Source organism: Ursus maritimus, unplaced genomic scaffold (assembly GCF_017311325.1).
Source record: "Ursus maritimus isolate PB19 unplaced genomic scaffold, ASM1731132v1 scaffold_6, whole genome shotgun sequence".
Classification (NCBI taxonomy): Eukaryota; Metazoa; Chordata; class Mammalia; order Carnivora; family Ursidae; genus Ursus; species Ursus maritimus.
Window position 1 is genome coordinate 56,371,814 of NW_024426774.1, and position 19,093 is coordinate 56,390,906.

At 36.4% G+C, this 19,093-nt stretch overlaps 1 protein-coding gene across 7 annotated transcripts in view; it reads left to right on the forward strand.

The window, feature by feature from the left end:
• Window positions 1-19,093, forward strand: part of LOC103671314 (WD repeat containing planar cell polarity effector) — a 416,159-nt gene that overhangs the window by 149,428 nt on the left and 247,638 nt on the right. For 6 of the 7 annotated variants that reach the window (XM_040623423.1, XM_040623422.1, XM_008699919.2 and 3 more), the window contains exons 10-11: window positions 7,375-7,984; window positions 18,369-18,557. In XM_040623423.1, coding sequence (XP_040479357.1) covers window positions 7,375-7,984; window positions 18,369-18,557 — 799 coding nt within the window. The remainder of the gene's footprint in view (window positions 1-7,374; window positions 7,985-18,368; window positions 18,558-19,093) is intronic. The other variant, XM_040623427.1, reaches the window with a different exon arrangement.

A 19,093-nucleotide genomic window follows, 5' to 3' on the forward strand; every position in this document is an offset into this window, starting at 1 on the left:
GATTTTATATCCTGCCACTTTGATGAATTCCTGTATGAGTTCTAGCAATTTTGGGGAGGAGTCTTTTGGGTTTTCCACATAGGGTATCATGTCTTCTGGAAAGAGTGAGAGTGATTTCTTCTTTGCCAATTCGGATACCTTTTATTTCCTTTTCTTGTCTCATTGCTGAGGCTAGGACTTCTAATACTATGTTGAACAGCAGTGATGATAGTGGACATCCCTGCTGTCTTCCTGACCTCAGGGGAAAAGCTCTCATTTTTTTTCCCCATTGAGAATGATATTTGCTGTGGGCTTTTCATATTAGGTTATTATGATATTAAGGTGCGTTCCCTCTGTTCCCACACTGTGATGAGTTTTAATCAAGAAAGGATGCTGTACTTTGTCAAATGGTTTTTCTGCATCTACTGAGAGGATCTTATGGTTCTTGTCTTCTATTTATGTAGTGTATCACATTGATTAATTTACGGGTGTTGAACCACCCTTGCAGCCCAGGAATAAATCCCATTTGGTTGTGCTGCATAATCCTTTTAATGTACTGTTGGAGCCTATTGACTAGTATCTTGGTGAGAATTTTTGCATCCATGATCATCAGGGATATTGGTTTGTAATTCTCCTTTTTGGTGGGGGTCTTTGTCTGGTTTTGGGATCAAGGAAATGCTGGCTTCATCGAAAGAGTTTGGAAGTTTTCCTTCCATTTCTGTTTTTTGAAACAGCTTCAGAAGAATAGGTATTGATTCTTCTTTAAATGTTTGGTAGAATGCCCCCAGAAGCCATCTGGCCCTGGACTCTTGTTTTTGGGAGATTTTTGATTACTGCTTCAGTTTCCTTGCTGGTATGGGTCTTTCTATTTATTCCTGTTTCAGTTTGGGTAGTTTATACATCTCTAGGAATGCATCCATTTCTTCCAGATTGCCTAATTTGTTGGCATATAGTTGCTCATAATATGTTCTTATAATTGTTTGCATTTCTTCCGTATTGGTTGTGATCTCTCCTCTTTCATTCATGATTTTATTAATTTGGGTCCTTTGTCTTTTCTTTTTGATAAGTCTAGCTAGAGGTTTATCAATCTTATCAATTCTTTCAAATAACCAGCTCCTAATTTTGTTGATCTGTTCTACTGTTCTTTTGCTTTTGAGTTCATTGATTTCTGCTCTAATCTTTATTAATTCTCTTCTCCTGCTGGGTTTAGGCTTTATTTGCTGTTCTCTCTCCAGCTCCTTTAGGTGTAAGGTTAGCTTGTGTATTTGAGACCTTTCTTGTTTCTTGAGAAAGGGTGTATTGCTATATCCTTCCCTCTCAGGACTGCTTTTGCTGCATCCCAAAGATTTTGAACAGTTGTGTTTTCCTTTTCATTTGTTTCCATGAATGTTTTTTCATTCTTCTTTAATTTCTTGATTGACCCATTCATTCTTTAGTAGGATGCTCTTTGGCCTCCACATTTTTGAGTTCTTTCCAGATTTTTTCATGTGATTGAGTTCAAGTTTCAAAGCATTGTGGTCTGAAAATATGCAGGGAATGATCCCAGTCTCTTGGGGCCTGTTGAGACCTGATTTGTGACCCAGTATGTGATCTATCCTGGAGAATGTTCCATGTGCACTGGAGAAGAATGTGTATTCTGTTGCTTTAGGATGGAATGTTCTGAATATATCTGTGAAGTCCATCTGGTCCAGTGTGTCATTCTAAGCCCTTGTTTCCTTGTTGATGTTCTGCTTAGATGATCTGTCCTATGCAGTGAGTGGGGTGTTAAAGTCCCCTACTATTATTGTATTATTATTAAATGTTTCCTTAATTTTGTTATTAATTGGCTTATATAATTGCCTGCTCCTGTGTTAGGGGCATAAATATTTAAATCTTTAGCTCTTCTTGTTGGATAGACCCTTTAATTATGGTATAGTGGCCTTTTTCATCTCTTATTACAGTCCTCGGTTTAAAATCTATTTTGTCTGATATAAGGGCTGCTTTCTTTTGGTGTCCATTAGCATGATAAATGGTTTTCTACCCCCTCACTTTCAACTGGAGGTGTCTTTGGGTCTAAAATGAGTCTCTTGCAGTCAGTGTTTTAATAGGTCTTGCTTTTTTATCCAATCTGATACCCTGTATCTTTTGATTAGGGCATTTAGCCCATTTACACTCAGAGTAACTATTGACAGATAGGGATTTAGTGCCATTGTATTACCTGTAAAAAAAAGTCACAGTTTTTGTGTATGGTGTCTATTCCTTTCTGGGCTCTCTATTCACTTAAAGGATCCCTTTTAATATTTCTTGTAGGGCGGGTTTAGTGATCACAGAATCTTTTAGTTTCTGTTTGTTCTGGAAGCTTTTTATCTCTCCTCCTATTTTGAATGACATCCTAGCTGGATAAAGTATTCTTGGCTGTACATTTTCTTATTTTTTAGTTTATGCATGTATGTATGTATGTATGTATTTATTTGTTTGTTTTTTTTGAGAGAGAGTGCATAAGCGGTGGGTGGGGGGAGGCAGAGGTAGAACCAGACTCCCCACTGGCAGGAAGTGAGATGTGGGACTCAATCCCAGAACCCTGGGATCATGACTGGCTGCATATTTTTCCCATTTAGCATCCTGAATATATCATGCCAGTACTTTCTGGCCTGCCAGTTTTCTGTGGATAGGTCTGCTACCAATCTCATGTTTCTACCCTTATAGGTTACAGACCTCTTGTCCCGAGCTGCTTTCAGGATTATCTCTTTGTCTCTGAGATTTGCAAGTTTCACTATTATATGTTGGGGTGTTGACCTAGTTTTATTCATTTTGACAGGGGTTCTCTGTGCCTCCTGGACTTGGATGCCTGTTTCCTGAGTATCTTTCAGGCAGGGACATCCCTCCCTGGGACAGACTTCTAGAAGTTCTGATTTTGTGCTGTGCTGCTATATCACTTTCCAATAGCTGGCTTCTGGAGGTTCCCTCCCCCTGCGATTTATCTTCCCATATATCGCTTTGGATTCACTTCTCTGCACCTCCTATCTTGCAGAAAGTGGTCGCTTTTCTATTTGTAGAGTTGCAGCTGTTCCTAGGTCTCTGGTTGGGTTTGCAGGTGTTCAGAATGATTTGATAGTATCTAGCTGAATTCCTGGGACCATAGGAAACTAAGGTATCCTATTCCTCCGCTGTCCTGGACCCCCTCTTAATCTTTAAACTTTTATGGTATCTTTATGCCATGTAAGACATTTTCTTTTCTTAAATGAACTTGAGCTATTTAGTGGGGAAGATAGCAGGTGATCCTCTGACCTTGGCTAGCGGTTTAGAGTTATCTGAGATTGACAGTCAAATTGTTTCTGGTACCAATACTAATGATGGGGTGGGGGGGTCCCCCCATACCAACAACAATTCTTGGATACCAGCAGGGTATCGTAATTCTGATACTATGTACCTGGAGATCCTGCAGGTTAAGGGCTCAGTCCTAGCTAGAAGACTGCAGCCCACCCCCCACCCCCACTTTAAATGCCATTCACAAGCCCTGGTTGATACCTGTGCTTCTGACTTACCAGCTACAGATTGGAGGTTCCCACAACCTCCTCCTTGTACTTCAGATGCCAGTCTGAAGTAACAACCTGGACTTCTGACTGGCTGGCTGCAAATTAGAGATTCCTCTGACGCCTCTCTGGCTTTGATTTATTTGTCAGAGCGGCTCAGAGAACTCAGGGAAACATGTAGATCACCGGTTTATTATAAGAGGATATAACTCAAGAACAGCTAGATGTATAGAGCAAAGTATGGGGAAAGGGCTCAGAGCCTCCATGCCCTCTCCAGGCTTCCGCTCATGGTATCTCCATATATTCACCAACCTTGAAACTCTCCAAACCCCATCCTTTTGGTTTCATTACATAGGCATGAGTAATTAAATCATTAGCCATTGGTGACTGACTCATCCTCCAGCCCCTCTTCCCTCCAGGAGGTCTGGGGATGGAACTGAAAGTTCCAACCTTCTGAACACATGGTTTACAACCCTTGACAACCAACCCCCACCTTTAGGTACTTTACAAAAGTCACCTCACTAACTTAACATAGGATACCTTTTTCACTCTCAGCACTTAGGAAATTCCAAGAGTTTTGGGACCTGTGAGCCAGGAACTGTAGAAAATGAGTAAATATATATGAGAAATAAAGTTTGATTATCTGAATAATCATATATATAGATTTCTTAAAAATCGCAATATCATACTTGCCTTTTCTCTTGGTGAAACTACAGAGCCTATTGGATTGACATAAAGTCTTGGAAATCAAGAAGCCTGGGACCCTTCTCCCTAGACCTTGAGCCTAATTTGTAGTATACCAAGACTGCCGTCTGGCTAGGCTCTTCCTTTTGGGCTGTCTCTGTATAAGTACAGGCGCTATTTAGAGTCAATTGGCCTCTCAGTTTTCTGCCCAGAGGCTTCCTTTACAAAACTTGAAGCCTTCTGGAAGAATGGTATTTCAACCAGCATTATATTATCTGTGTGTATTTAATTCATAGTTATAGAAATTTATTGCATACCCACTACCTGCATAGCTTTTGGCTAGCTGCTACATAAGACACATAAAAAAAGTGTAAAATAGATGAGACAGGTTTTTTTTTTTTAAGCTTACAGTAAAAAAGAGGATGTTTGTCCAAATATTAGAAGTAAATAAAAGACTGAATGTCCCAAGCAAGTCATTGGCTAAGTTAGAGTGGGGACGAGGGTACAGAGGAGGTGCGATCAAAGAGAGAAAGGATGGCAGCCAGCTGGAAAGAATCCAGAAACTGGAATAGCATTTGTTCTCGTTCTTCAAGGGTGAATATGATTGATAGGAAAAATGGAGTATCTGGGTGGATTTCTGGCAAAGGACATGAGTGATGTTGTAAAATTTTAAGAGTTTATTTGAGCAAAAATTTATTCTAGTTGGGCAGCGACAAACGAATTGGTTAGGAACTCTGCTGATAGGAATCAGGGAGTAAGCTTATATAGAGAAAGCGCAGAAGCTAAGAAAGGAAATTATTTGATTGGCTATAGCTTAAGCTTAGTTGGCTCTTTGTGCTTGGTATCCTTAGCATTTTGATTTTGTAACATCGAGGCATTTACAGGCTTTGACTTTGGTTTGGCTCATGTAGGCCACCGTGGCATTAGAGCCACCTCAGTCTAACGCTCTCCTTGTTAAATTAATTTAACAAGTTATAGAGCTGTAAAAATGCAGAGCAGATTTTACTTTGAATTTAGAGTAATGAGGGGAGACTGGAGAAGATAACACTAGAATTTGCAAGTTAGATCATGTCCCTTCTTTGCTTATGGCTTCTCATCTCATTTAGGGAAAAAGACAAAGTCCCTAAAATGCCCTACAAGCTACTGCATAATTCCCCCAATTTCCACTACTTTCTTCCTTCCTCCTTCTTCTCTAGCTCTTTCCCTTGATCAGGCTGTTTGTTTCCTCTGCCTGAAATTGTCTTCTCCCAGACAGCTATGTGGCTCACCCTTTACTTCTTTCAGGTCACTCTTATCTGAGAGACCTGTCCTGACTTCTCTATATTGCCCTGTCTCACTCCTGTCACTCCCAATTTCCCCTACTTTGTTTTATTTTTCTCAGTACTCAGGAAGTACAAATATAGGATCACTAGCATCCTATGTATGTTTGCTTGTGAATTGTTGCCTTGTGTTAAGCCATTAGAGTGCACATTCTCTGGGACTGAGGACTTACTGCTGTATCCCCAGGACCTAGGACCAGTACCTGGCACATAGCTTGTATTCATTTATTTATTAGACAAAAAAGAAAAACAAGAGCAGGAAAGAGAGTGAGAGGGAGGTAAGGAATTGGATATGGGTCCTACAGGATTTTGCATTCTAAGCAGGGGAATATAAATTTTATTCCTTATTAGGGTTTGAATAGGAGAGTGAGAGTGAAAACATTTACGTTAGGAAGATTAATAGGTGATGACGTATAGGATGGATTTTTTTTTTAATTCCGTCAGTACCCCCTTCCTATCCCTACGCACTATGTAACGTAGCTATTTTTGCTTAAAAAAATAAAAATTTAAATTTTGAAATGGTTTGGCTCTCAAGAAACTGCTAAAATTGCTAAAAGCAAATTCCCTGTACTTTTCCCCCAATTCGCCCCAGTGATAGTATCTTACATTACTGTAGTTCATTGTTAAATCCAGAAAAATGACCTTGGTACAATACTATTAACTCTGATACAGAACTTAGTTGAATATCATACTTTACGTACACTTTTGTGTGTGTATGTATATAGTTCTAAAATTTATGTTACATGTGTAGAAACATGCTTTTTAATGTTTCTACATCTGATTTTAAAGTTTTTTTGACTAAGTGTTAGAAAATCTCCTCGTTGGGGCACCTGGGTGGTGCGGTCGTTAAGTGTCTGCCTTTGGCTCAGGGCGTGATCCCAGCATTCTGGGATCGAGCCCCACATCAGGCTCCTCTGCTAGGAACCTGCTTCTTCCTCTCCCACTACCCCCGCTTGCGTTCCCTCTCTCGCTGGCTGTCTCTCTCTGTCAAATAAATAAATAAAATCTTTAAAAAAAATAAAAAATAAAAAAAAAGAAAATCTCCTCTTTAATAATACTCTCCAGGTTCTTGGCCTCCCACATTTACATAAATATAAAGCAAATGGCCTGCTGTTTTATTTCTTTATTCTTCTGCCCATGTGTTCCTTACAGCCTTTTCTTCCTATAATAAAGATGATTTAAAAATTTTACTTCATCAATGTTAACAAATATTACTTATCAGGTCTTAATTTTTTGTTATTGTTGTTTTAAAACCAGTTCACTATATTATTATATAACATTTCTTTCTCTTGGTCATTTATCTACTTAACAACTTTCAGATCTTTTCTGATAGTAAAATATTTCTAAAAGACTATTAACAGGGTCCTAGTGTTTTCCTTTGCCTACCCTACCATACTAATTAGAAGTATTCTGGTAAGTAATTTACCACACATTTCAGAATTGGGAAGGGTAGTGGGTGGGAATGAGATTAGCTAAATTGTTTAAAGTCCTTTATTCATTCTTTTAAAAATTAAACTTCAGATGTTTTTAGATATTCTGCTAACCATATTATCTTAGTAAAAGGCCACCTTATTAATTTTTATATATTGAACATATTTGTCTCTAAGCTATTTTACAGACTTTCAAAAACAACATGTTAATGTTAAAATCTTATAATTTCTTCAACTGTGCTCTATATGTGCTATATATATTTATATATGTTCTTTGTGAGAGAAATATAACACATACACAAATATATATGGCACATACATACATGTGGCTGATGTTCAGGGTGATTATTGATGGTCTTCAGTAGGATGCTGGATTCCTATGCAGGCCTATGTGTGACTGCTGAAGAAAAACCAAGGTCTATGTGAACATACCTGATACATTTCTTACAGGTTCTGAGTTCTGTCCGCACAGAATGGGATCCACTGGATGTTCGCTTTGGCACCAAACAGCCTTATCAGGTGTTGACAGTGGAGCACTCTGTCAGTGTAGACAAAGAGCCCGTGGCTGACAGCTGCATCTATGAATGCGTTCGGAACAAAATCCAGTGTATATCAGTAACCAGAATACCACTAAGATCAAAGGCCATCAGCTGCTGCAGGAATGTTACTGAAGACAAACTGATTCTGGGCTGTGAAGATTCTTCAGTAATTCTTTATGAAACTTACCGTAGAGTCACTGTCTTAGCCCAGGCTGAACTTTTGCCTTCATTAATAAGCTGCCACCCAAGTGGCGCCATTCTACTAGTTGGCAGCAACCAAGGGGAGCTACAGATTTTTGATATGGCTTTATCCCCTATTAACATCCAGCTCCTGGCCGAAGACCGCTCACCCAGGGAGACCCTGCAGTTCCGTAAATTCTTTGACATTTCCGGCAGTCTTGTTCAGATGCAGTGGATAGCTCCTCAGGTGGTTTCTCAGAAGCCAGAATCTGGGGACATCTATGATCTCCTCTTCCTCAGATTTGACGGAGGACCTTTGGGTGCACTTTTGTTTAAACTTGGTAAGTCAAGGAAGTTGGTGAGTAAGTAAATTCAAATGTTTATGATGGTGATGTTATGATTAAGAGAATAAAACGATTCTAGATATGGAGGTTTTCTATGTTATCCCATAAGTTGGCTTGCCTTTCAAACAGTTCATAGTTTTTTGTGTTTTGGGGGGGTTTTTTTTGGTTTTGTTTTTTTAAGTGATCTCTATGCCCAACCTGGGGCTTGAACTCACAACTCTGAGGTCAAGAGTCATGTGCTCTACCAACTGAGCCAGCCAGGTGCCCTCATATAGTTTCTTTAAGAAAACTTTATGGATGACTTTCTAAATGTTAAGGAACATTAGATAGTGAAGAATTTGGAAATTGCACTAATTGTCCATTGTGATGCATAAAAAGCTTAAACTTCTATATCTGATACTTTCCAAAATAAATACATATGTGAATATTTTAGAAGTACTTTAGAAGTTCTGTGTTGGGGCACCTGGGTGGGTCAGTTGGTTAATTAGCTGCCTTTGGCTCAGGTCATGATCTGGGTCCTGGGATCGAGCCCCACATCAGGCTCCCTGCTCAATGGGCAGCCTGCTTCTCTCTCTTCACCACTTATGCTGTCTTGTGCTCTCTCTCTCAAATAAATAAAAATCTTGAAAAAAAAAAAAGAAGTTCCGTGTTGTAGAAATAAAATACTTTTTTCTATTTTCTGTTATTTTAGATAATAGGTATCCACTGCTTCCCAGATTGGAATGTAAGACAAATATTTTAAAAGAAGAGAAAGCAAATGTTTGGAGAATTTGGACAGAGAGTTGTATAACTTTTTTTGTTTCCTTTTAGATAAAAATATTGAAAAAGATTTTTCAATATAATGAAAATCATGTATTAATGGTAGCCCATTTCAACCAGGAAACTTATTATTTTTTTTAGATTTGAAGATTTTTATCTTTAAGTAATCTCTGCACCCAGCGTGGGGCTTGAATTTACAACCTGGAGATGAAGGGTCGTATGCTATACTGACTGAGCCAGCAGGAGCCCCTCAACCAGGAAACTTTAAAAGAAAATTTTATTAGTATGATTTATTTGTCTTTTGCAGTTTTACCTTACCAGCTATGTCCTATAATATTCTTTAGGTAGTTTAGTATATATAACTTAACATTCTTGAGAGAACCTCACTTAGGTTTAAAAACTGGATTTTAATTAATGCATATTATTGCAACTTGAAAACATAGAAAAGTAAATATATTTTTAAATCCATTACATGATTTGTTTCTGTGATACAAAGTTTTTAAAGACATTGTAGTATTTGTTAAATAGCTGTCAGTTTACTTTTTTTGTAATGTAGCTACCTCTGAAATTGAACCCATGAAATAAATCTAGTTGAAAATGACTTGATTAACCTGAAAGATATAATGGATATAATGTGAGGGCTATATTCTTTCCACATAATAAAAATACAACTAAATCCATTTATAATGTTCATGTCGTCCAAGAAAAAACTGTTTGGAATCTCATTTATTGTAAGATAATCCAGTTCTACTTTGCCTGGCTACATGTTTAACAGTTGTATGTCTCCATACACAACACTCATTAAAGTGGATGTTAGATGTTTTGCATGTCTGTTAAAACACACACACACACACACACGCACGCACGCACACGCGCGCGCGCACTCTCTCTCTCTCTCTCTAAATTACCCAGTTACCTGTCAAACAAAAGGCTGTCTGCCCACATATACCTAGCTTTTCTTCAGCCCTCCCTTGTGGGCCTACTCACAACAGCTTTGCAAAAAGCACAGCTTTCTCTTCCTATCTCTAGCACATTTGCCTTCTTACTAAAGTAAACAGGCTCTCAGTGTAGGGATTTAGAGGGCTTCCTGCTAATTGCCAGCTTGTAAACTTAATTGGACTGTCTCCCTGGGCACTGTTCCTAAATCAATTAGGCAATGAGTTGGCTGTCACCTCTTTTTCCCAAGAAGGTCTCTTGGAAGAGAATTATCCAATAGAAGTCAAGCATTCAAATGAAAAGGTGATAACTTCTGCAACTGACATTTATCATTTAAATTTTATTTTCAATATGATTCTTAAGTTTTATGGGATAGGGGAAATTTTACAGACTTATAGACTCTTTAAAAGATCTAAATATGGAGTTTCCCAGAATTTTAAAAATGTATTATAAGATTAATATTTATTACAGATCATTTATTTTTTCTAGGAAGAGTCAATTCCTTGAAACAGTAGATTCCAACTAACAGATCTTTTTTTTTTTTTTTTTTTTTTTTTAAAGAAAACCCTGTTTAAAGAACAGATTTTTCTTAGGTTCTGCTACTAAATACATCCAAAAATTTTAATATACTTCTTGAATTAACACAGTGCTGATTCTGGGCATCCATGTGGAATTTTCATGTATAATTCAAGTTACTGCATATATAAACAGGTAGTTGCATGTGCAGTTTCTCCACTAGGGAGCATTTACGAGATTTTTTCATAAGCTTGTTATGCAAGCCTTTGGAAAATTTGACATGCAAGGTGTAGCTTACAATTTAAGAAGCTGACATAGATCATAGTTTAAAATAGAATGCTGTCATATGTAAACGTGGCAGTGGCTGGTGCCAATATGGTAAGATTTTTGGAGTTTGACTTTTAGAATAGGTCAGTGTAATGTTGAAGGAAAACTTTGTTCCAAGGTTAGAACTTCCATTCTAAATCCTTATAATCATCACACATATATTTTGGGGATTAAAAGACCATCGCCACTGTTAGAAGAATTTGAAGAGCATGTCTTCCTCAGGTGGGAGCTAGAAGTATCATCCTCCCACATGGAAGCCAAGAAGTACTGTTTTATATAAAGTAAAATGTAATCATATTTCTTTGCTTGGCAATCATTGTCCCATATTTCCACATATGTAGACTGAGATTAATTTTCAGGAGTCCCTAATTACAGAGATATTGAAGCTTTTCCATTCTCATCAGTACCTTTTTCAACTTTCACTGCTCTCTTTAAACTCACATGATCAGCTCCCTGCCCTCTCAACAGAGAGTCTTACCTTTTAATTGGCACTTCGTTAAGTTTATCTGCTCCTCACCACCTACCCATCCCCCTAACCAGCCACTTAACGGGAACATAAATCTCATCAGGAACATAAATCTTTCCTTCTCATTTCAGTGGAAAAGGAGCCCTTCTTCTTATCTAAGACTAGTTCCACCACTAGTTTCAGTCTGGATCCCACTACATTCCTATGGATCCCTTTACTTTATCATCCTCCCCACTGCCCCCATGAATCTTGCTATACCAGTAGATATAGGCCCAAGCCACACCATAAAACAAACATCTCTTCCTTAAAATTGTTTCTCCTCTGTTACTAATCACATGCTCACCTTCTTTTTTTCATAGTCATACTCACTGAAATAATAATTAACACTGACTTTCTCTGCTTCTTCACTTCCCATTCATTCCTCACAGTACCAAGTTCTGGCTTGGATCTTTAGTGTCCTCCTGGAACTGCTCTTGGAAAGGTCACCAGAGACTTCCTACTTGATACATATGTTTTTTTTAATAATGTTACTTGTTGACTTTTCAGCATTTGATGCTTGCTGACCACTTCTACTGTCACAGAATTCTCATCATACTGCCCTCTGTAACCAGGGATACACCTTTGCATTACTTTTTCATGCTCTTCTGCATACTTATGAATATGCTGAGGCTCCCTAAGTTTCCATTTTTAGCTCTCCTCCCATTTTATACACATTGAGAATTTATTCCTAATTTTCTTTCTCCCCAAACCTGTTTCTTCTCTTATATTCTCCATTTTGGTAGATGGTATGATTATTCAGATAGAATCCCAAGTCAGAAATCATCCTAGAATCTTCCCTATCCCCTGATGCCATATCCAGTGACCAAGTCCCATCAGTTCTACCTTGTAAGTACTGTCAGAAACATGTCTTGTCAGCCTTGCTGTCATGACCTTAATCTTGACCTTCCCTGATTTCAAGCAGTAATCAAGTAGTAGCTTTCTCTCTGTAATCTTCTCATCCCACCCCACAATTAATCCCTGAACTGCCACTGGAGTGATCTAACTGCAGATTTGGTCATGGATTCTCCAGCCTGAAATCCTTCAGTGGTTGATAAGCCCTCTTCTGCCTGTCAGGCTTCATCTTCCCAGCCATTTTTGCAGGAGCACAGCTCCCCATCCACGGCATGTGCTCTCACACCTTCCCATGGTGGTTTTGGTAGTATTCCATCCACCTGGAGTGCCCCTGGAGTGCTCTGACTAGAGCCTGCAAAGTTGGGAAAAGGTTAAATGTTCCAGTGATTTTATCAAGCAAGAAATATTTAAAGCTAACCTCTTCCCTCTCATAGGATTTTGAAAATCAAAGGCAAAATGTATGTGTGCGCGCGTGTGTGTGTGTGTGTGTCAATCTGTCTAAAAAACAAGTATGATTTTTCTCTTAGTATTTTTATAAGAAGTATGTTTTCTTCAGAAGAGTCATTTATAATGAGCTATCGAAATATTTACTTTACCCAAGTGGTAATTGGGGGTAATTTATCACTGGAAAGAAATGTCAGATAATTTATTAGATGGCTACTCATCTTAAAATTGGATCTCATATCATTTGAAATGGACTGTTATTCCAGATAGCATTCTGCTTTCTTTAAACTAGAGTGATGATGGATTTTTAAATCAAGTTTATTGGGGTATAATTTACATAAAATGTACCCATTCCAAATGTACAGTTTAATGAGTTTTAACCAGTGTATATATTCTCATGATTACCACCACATTCAAGATATAGAACATTTCCATCACCAAAAAATTCTTTCAAACCCCTTTGCAACCATTCCCCATCTCCCTCAAAGCTCAAGAGCGCTGACCTGTTTTCTGTCATTACTGCTTAGATTTGCTTTTTCTAAATTTCATAGAAAAGGACTCATGAAGTAGGTATTTTTTTTAATTTCTTACTACTTTCACTCAGCATCTGTAAATTTTCCATTACATTACTGAGTAGTATTCCACTGTATAGATAAACCACAATTTGTATATTGTTCCACATGTTGGTGGACATTTGTTTCCAGATTTAAGCTAATATCAATAAAAATGTCATTACTTTCGTGTACACGTCTTTATAGCAACGTATATTTTAATTTCTCTTGGGAAAAACATAGGAATAGAATGGCTGGGCCATAGGCTAAGTGTATGTTTAACTGAAGAAGAACCTGTCTGTTTTGAAGTTCTAGTTGCTCTATATCCTAACACTTAACATTAATAGTCTTTTTAATTTGGGGCATTCTAATGGGTTTGTAATGGTGTTATTTTGCATTTCCCTGATGACTGTTGGAGTTGAGCATCTTTTTATGTGCTTATTTCCATGTATCTTCTCTGATGAAGTATGTCTTCAAATCTTTTGCCCAAATTTGGTTGGATTGTTTGTTATTGAGTTGTAAGAATTTTTATATATTCTGAATACAAGTTCTTTGTAAGATACTAATATTATGAATATTTTCTTCCAGCTTGTTATTACCTTTTCATTTACTTAACAGTGTGTTTCGAGTCCAGAAGTTTTTCATTTTAATGAAACTCAATTCTTAAATTTCTTTATGACTTGTGTTTTTCATGCACTGTATGAAGTGTTTGTCTAACCCTGTTTTCTTCCAGAGGTTTTATGGTTTTAGCTCTTACAATTAGGTTTATGGTCTGTTTCAAGTAAATTTATTGTATATGGCATGAGGCATGGATTGAAATTAATTTTTAAATATGAATATTCATTTGTCCCAGACCCAGTTGTTGGAAAGACTACCTTTCTCCATTGAATTGCCTTGACCATATGTTTTTGTTTCTATGAACAGACTCTGTTCTCTTCCACTAATCTGTATGCCTATACTTAAGTGAGTACCACACTGTCTAAATTACTGTAGTTTTACAGTAAATCTTGAAGTCAAGTACTGTTGTCCAACTTTGTTCTTTTTCAAAATTGTTTTGGCTACTCTAGATCCTTTGAATTTCTATGTATATTTTAAAATGAACTTGTCAGTTTCATAAAAACACCTGAGATTTTAATTGGGATTATGTTAAATCTATAGTTCAATTTGGGGTGGAATGACATTTTAACAATATTGAGTCTCTCAATCAATGAACACAGTATCTCTCTGTATTTATTAAGATCTTTTAAAATTTCTCTTTTTTAGTTTTAAATGTAAAGATCTTATATATATTTTGTTCATGGTTTTGGGTGCTACTGTATATTTACTCTATACACTAAAATACTGTATAGTATTTTTTAATTATAATTTTAATTGTTCATTAGGATTATATAGAAATAAAAATTTAAGATATTGACCATGTATCCCAAAACCCTGTTAAATTCATTTCTTCGTTGTAATGTTTTTGTAGATTCTTTAGGACTTTCTGTGATGACTGTGACAATGGCAATTAAAAACAGTTTTACATCTTATTTAACCTGTATGCCTTTTATTTTGGTTTCTTCCCTAATTATATTAGGATCTCCAGTACAGCAGTAAATAGATGTGGCAAGAGAGAACATCCTTACTTTGTTTCTGATTTTAGGTAGAAAGCATTTAGTTTTTTCACTATAAGTATTATGTTATTAGGTTGAAGAAGTCCCCTTCCATTTCCTAGTTGGCTGAGATACATTATCCTGAGTGGATATTGAATTTTTCAGGTGCTTGTTTTGCATCAGTTGAAATGATTATATGTTTTTTCTGGTCATATGGTGAATTATATTGATTAGTTTCCAGATGTTTCAGTGGCCTTGCATTTGTGGGATAAATCTCTTTTGTTCATGATATATGATCTTTTTAATATATTGCTTGACTTGCTAATATTTTGTTAAGGATTTTTGTATCTGTTTATGGGAGATGTTGGTCTGTAGTTTTATTTTTCTTTTCCTGTGATGTCACTGTCATTTTTGATATCAGTGTGTAATGGTAACATCATGAAATGAATTGACAAGTGCTCCCTCTTCTTATATTTTGAATTGTGTAGAGTGGATATTACTTCTTTTGATGTTTGAGAGAATTCACCAATGAAGGCATCTGGGCATGCAGGTTTTGTGTGTGTGTGTGTGTGTGTGTGTGTGTACACACGCATGCATGTGTATGTGCATAAAGGTTCTTTAACTATGAATTCAAATTTAAATAACACACACTCAACTTATTTATTCCTTCTTGAAAGAGCTTTGAGAGTTTGGATCTTTCAAGGAATCCATTTCATTTAGATTATATTTATTTATATAAAGTTATTCATATTAATCACTATTATTTTTTAATGTTTGTAGCTCTGTAGTCTTTATTCTTGATTGTGGTAAGTTGTGTCTGCTCTCTTTTTTTTTTTATCAATTTAGGCAGATGTTGGTCAATTTTACTGATCATTTCAAAGAACCAGCTGTTGATTTCTTGGCTATTCTTTATTTTCTATTTCTTATTTTTATCATTTCCATCCTTCTATTTACTTTAGATATAATTTGCTCTTCTTTCCATAGGTTCTTTTTTTTTTTTTTTTAAAGATTTTATTTATTTATTTGACAGAGATAGAGACAGCCAGCGAGAGAGGGAACACAAGCAGGGGGAGTGGGAGAGGAAGAAGCAGGCTCATAGCAGAAGAGCCTGATGTGGGGCTCGATCCCATAACGCCGGGATCACGCCCTGAGCCGAAGGCAGACGCTTAACCGCTGTGCCACCCAGGCGCCCCTCTTTCCATAGGTTCTTAATGTGGAAGCTTGGATTGTTGATTTTAGATCTTTCTTCTTTTCTAATTAAAACATTTAAAGCTAGAAATTTCCCTCTAAGTACTGCTATAGCTACATTTCACAAATTTCAGTGTTATATTTTTATTTTTATTCATTTCAAAACATCTTAAAATTTACTTTGTGGTTTCTTCTCTACTTTTATTTATTTTTTAGTAGTCTCTACTCCTAACATGGGGCTGAAACTCATGACCCTGAGATTAAGAGTTGTATGCTCTATTGACTAAGCCAGCCAGGTGCCCCTGTGATTTCTTCTTTAAATCATTGTTTGTTTACTTACTTAAGATTTTATTTATTTATCCAAGAAAGAGAGACAGAGAGAGCACAAGTAGAGAGAGGGGCAGAAGGGGAGAGAAGGGGACAAGCAGACTTCCTGCCAAGCAGGGAACCCAGTGTGGGGCTCCATCCCAGAACCCTGAGATCATGACCTGAGACCTGAGCCGAAGTCAGACTCTTAACCAACTGAGCCACCCAGGCACCCCTAAATCATAGTTTTTTTTTTTAAAAAAGAATGTTGATTAATTACTAAATGTTTGGAGATTTTCCAGACATCTTTCTGTACTGATATCGAATTTAATTCTGTTGTGGTCAGAGAACCTACTCTGTATAATTTCAAAGCAGTTAAATTTATTGAGGCTTGTTTTATCACCCTGAGTTTGCCCCATCTTGGTTGATATTCTGTGTACATGTAAAAAGAATGTGTATTTTGCTGTTGTTAGGTGAAATATTTTATAAATATCAGGTCAAATTCATTGATAGTGTTTTTCACGTATTTTCTATTTTTGCTTGTTTTGTTTACCTGTTCTCTTAATTCGTGAGAGAGAAATGCTGAAATCTCCAATTATAATTGTGATTTTGAGTTTTTCTTTTAGCTCTATCCCTCTTTGCTTTATTATTTCAGAACTCTGTTATTAGGTACATTTAAGATTGTTATGATTCATCATGAATTTTCAGCTCTTTATTATGAAGTTATAGAACTTTAGTGTAATTCATTTTTATTTCAGCATTTTTAAAAGTCTTGCTGTTGTCTTTTGGTTTGCATGATTTCAGAAGCAAATTTTGCAATTTTTCTTATCTTTGTATGTGTGTCCTTTTCTTTGGCTACTTTTTAAGATTTTCTCTTTATCACCTTTTAAACAATTTGATTATGATTATATTTTAGTGTTTTTTCTTGACAGATCAGTTCCTATTCTTGCTGGAAGTATTGCTTAGGGTATAGATGGAGTCAACAGATTTCAGATATTTTTGGTTCCCTGTAAAATTCCTACACATTAATATCTACTGCCAAGGAACCACCCTGATTTATGAGAGCTTCCAGTGCTTGACTGCAGGCTCATGAAGGCTTTTGGATAGTACCATTCATTGATTCTACCAACACAAAAAGAATAGTGAGGTTTTATTGCTAAGTATAGTCAGGGCAATTCCCCAGATTCCCTATCAAGTTGAGTCCTGTCAGATATAGCACAAATTCTCATTTTGATGTGACTTGAAGTTAATATGAAGAATTTTAGCATATTTCTTATGAACTAATATATTTTTTAAAATCCTAAAACCTATAATTCTTCCAGTTAAATGATGATGATGATAGTAATAAAAAGAATTGCAGTAATTTTTATATACTTTATAGCTTACAAATAATTTCACATACGTTTTTCTCATTTAGCTTTATGATTATTTGTACTGAGAAGTTTTTATAGGCCCACTCCAATCAGTAAACATTGGCTGAAGAAAAAGGATTTTATAGCCAGCCATTTTTGAAAGACTAAAAAAAAAAAAAAAAAAAAGCTGCTCAGAAGCCCTAATACTTACTGTCATTTAATTGCACAGAAATTGTTAGTTTCAAATGCAATCAAGCACATATAAAAAATGATCAAAATTAGAACAGAGTGCCCACTTTTTTTTTTGTAGTCTTGCTCCTCTAAGATTAGAAGTGGATTTTCTTTCATTTTAGAAGGATAAACATGTGTTTATATTATACCAAGAATATCTCAGAGTAAATATTAGTTGTGAAGGGCATCACTAGTGGGATTAATACTGATCATTTCTTCAATAGAAAAGAATAGGTTTTAAATGCCAATTTAAGATAAATTGGTATGTGGTATCTATGAAAAAACTATCAATTGAGAGTACCCATGAATAAAAACAGACTTAAAAGTATTTATATAGTCATATTTGTCATGGATATTTGTACTTACCCACACCCACTCCAAACTATGTGGGCCTGACAACTAGAAACAACTTAGAACTGATGAAGCTGGTCAGTAAGAATTATGTTCACATCAAAAACCCGTCTTTAAATGAATACAACAGAGGCCTAAACAACTGATAGGAAAAATAGAGTTAGCTATTGTGGTCTATCTAAACATTCTTCTCATGTTTATTCATTTTTAGTGTAAGTGGTTTGATTATGTTGAGTACAAATTAATTAATGCTGAATGATAGGCATAAGATAGATGGAGCTGGTTGGTAGCTGGTATTCAAAATGAAGATTTAACCACAGAATCACCATTGGCCTTGTCAATCCCACATTTCTAGCACTTATGCAAGAAATGATTACTGTTTTTTTTCCTTTGTGGAAATGTTAACTCTGTTTTTGTTAGTCTACCTTTTATTTTTAAAAGAACCACTTGGTTTTACTTTTTTTGTGACAGGTATCTTCACACGAGGACAGCTGGGCCTGACAGACATCATATTCCAGTACATTCACTGTGATGAGATCTATGAGGCAATAAACATCCTGAGCAGTATGAACTGGGACACTCTGGGCCACCAGTGCTTTATCAGCATGAGTGCCATTGTAAACCATCTTCTTAGACAAAAACTCACTCCAGAGAGAGAAGGTGAGACATGAAATATGTTTCATAAATGGATTTTATATATATATGAAGTGCATTTTATTGAGTCAGTTATTTTTTGAGGATTTTTTGAGTTATGCTATTGGAGATTGAAAGACAAAAATGTTAATGCCTTATGAAAACTGACAAGATCAGATATCAAATAATTATATGGTACTTTACTGTATAGTATTTATCAACATAAAGAGTAACATTTTTGTATATACCTGTGTTGGAACTCACAATGCAGCCATTGTACATTTCAGTCTAAGTTCATGTGTGGAATATGCTCAAATTTCAAACTTTAATCAAAAACTTCATGTACTCTTGGGGTGTCTTGGTGGCTCAGTTAGTTAACTGTCTGACTCTTGATTTCAGCTCAGGTCATGATCTCGGTGGTGAGATGGAGCCCGGCATTGGGCTCCATGCTGAGCATGGAGTCTGCTTGTCCCTGTCTCTCCCGTCTACTCCTCTCCCTCTCTCATCAGAGTAATTGCTATCTACTCACTCTCAAATAAATAAATAAATAAATAAATAAATCT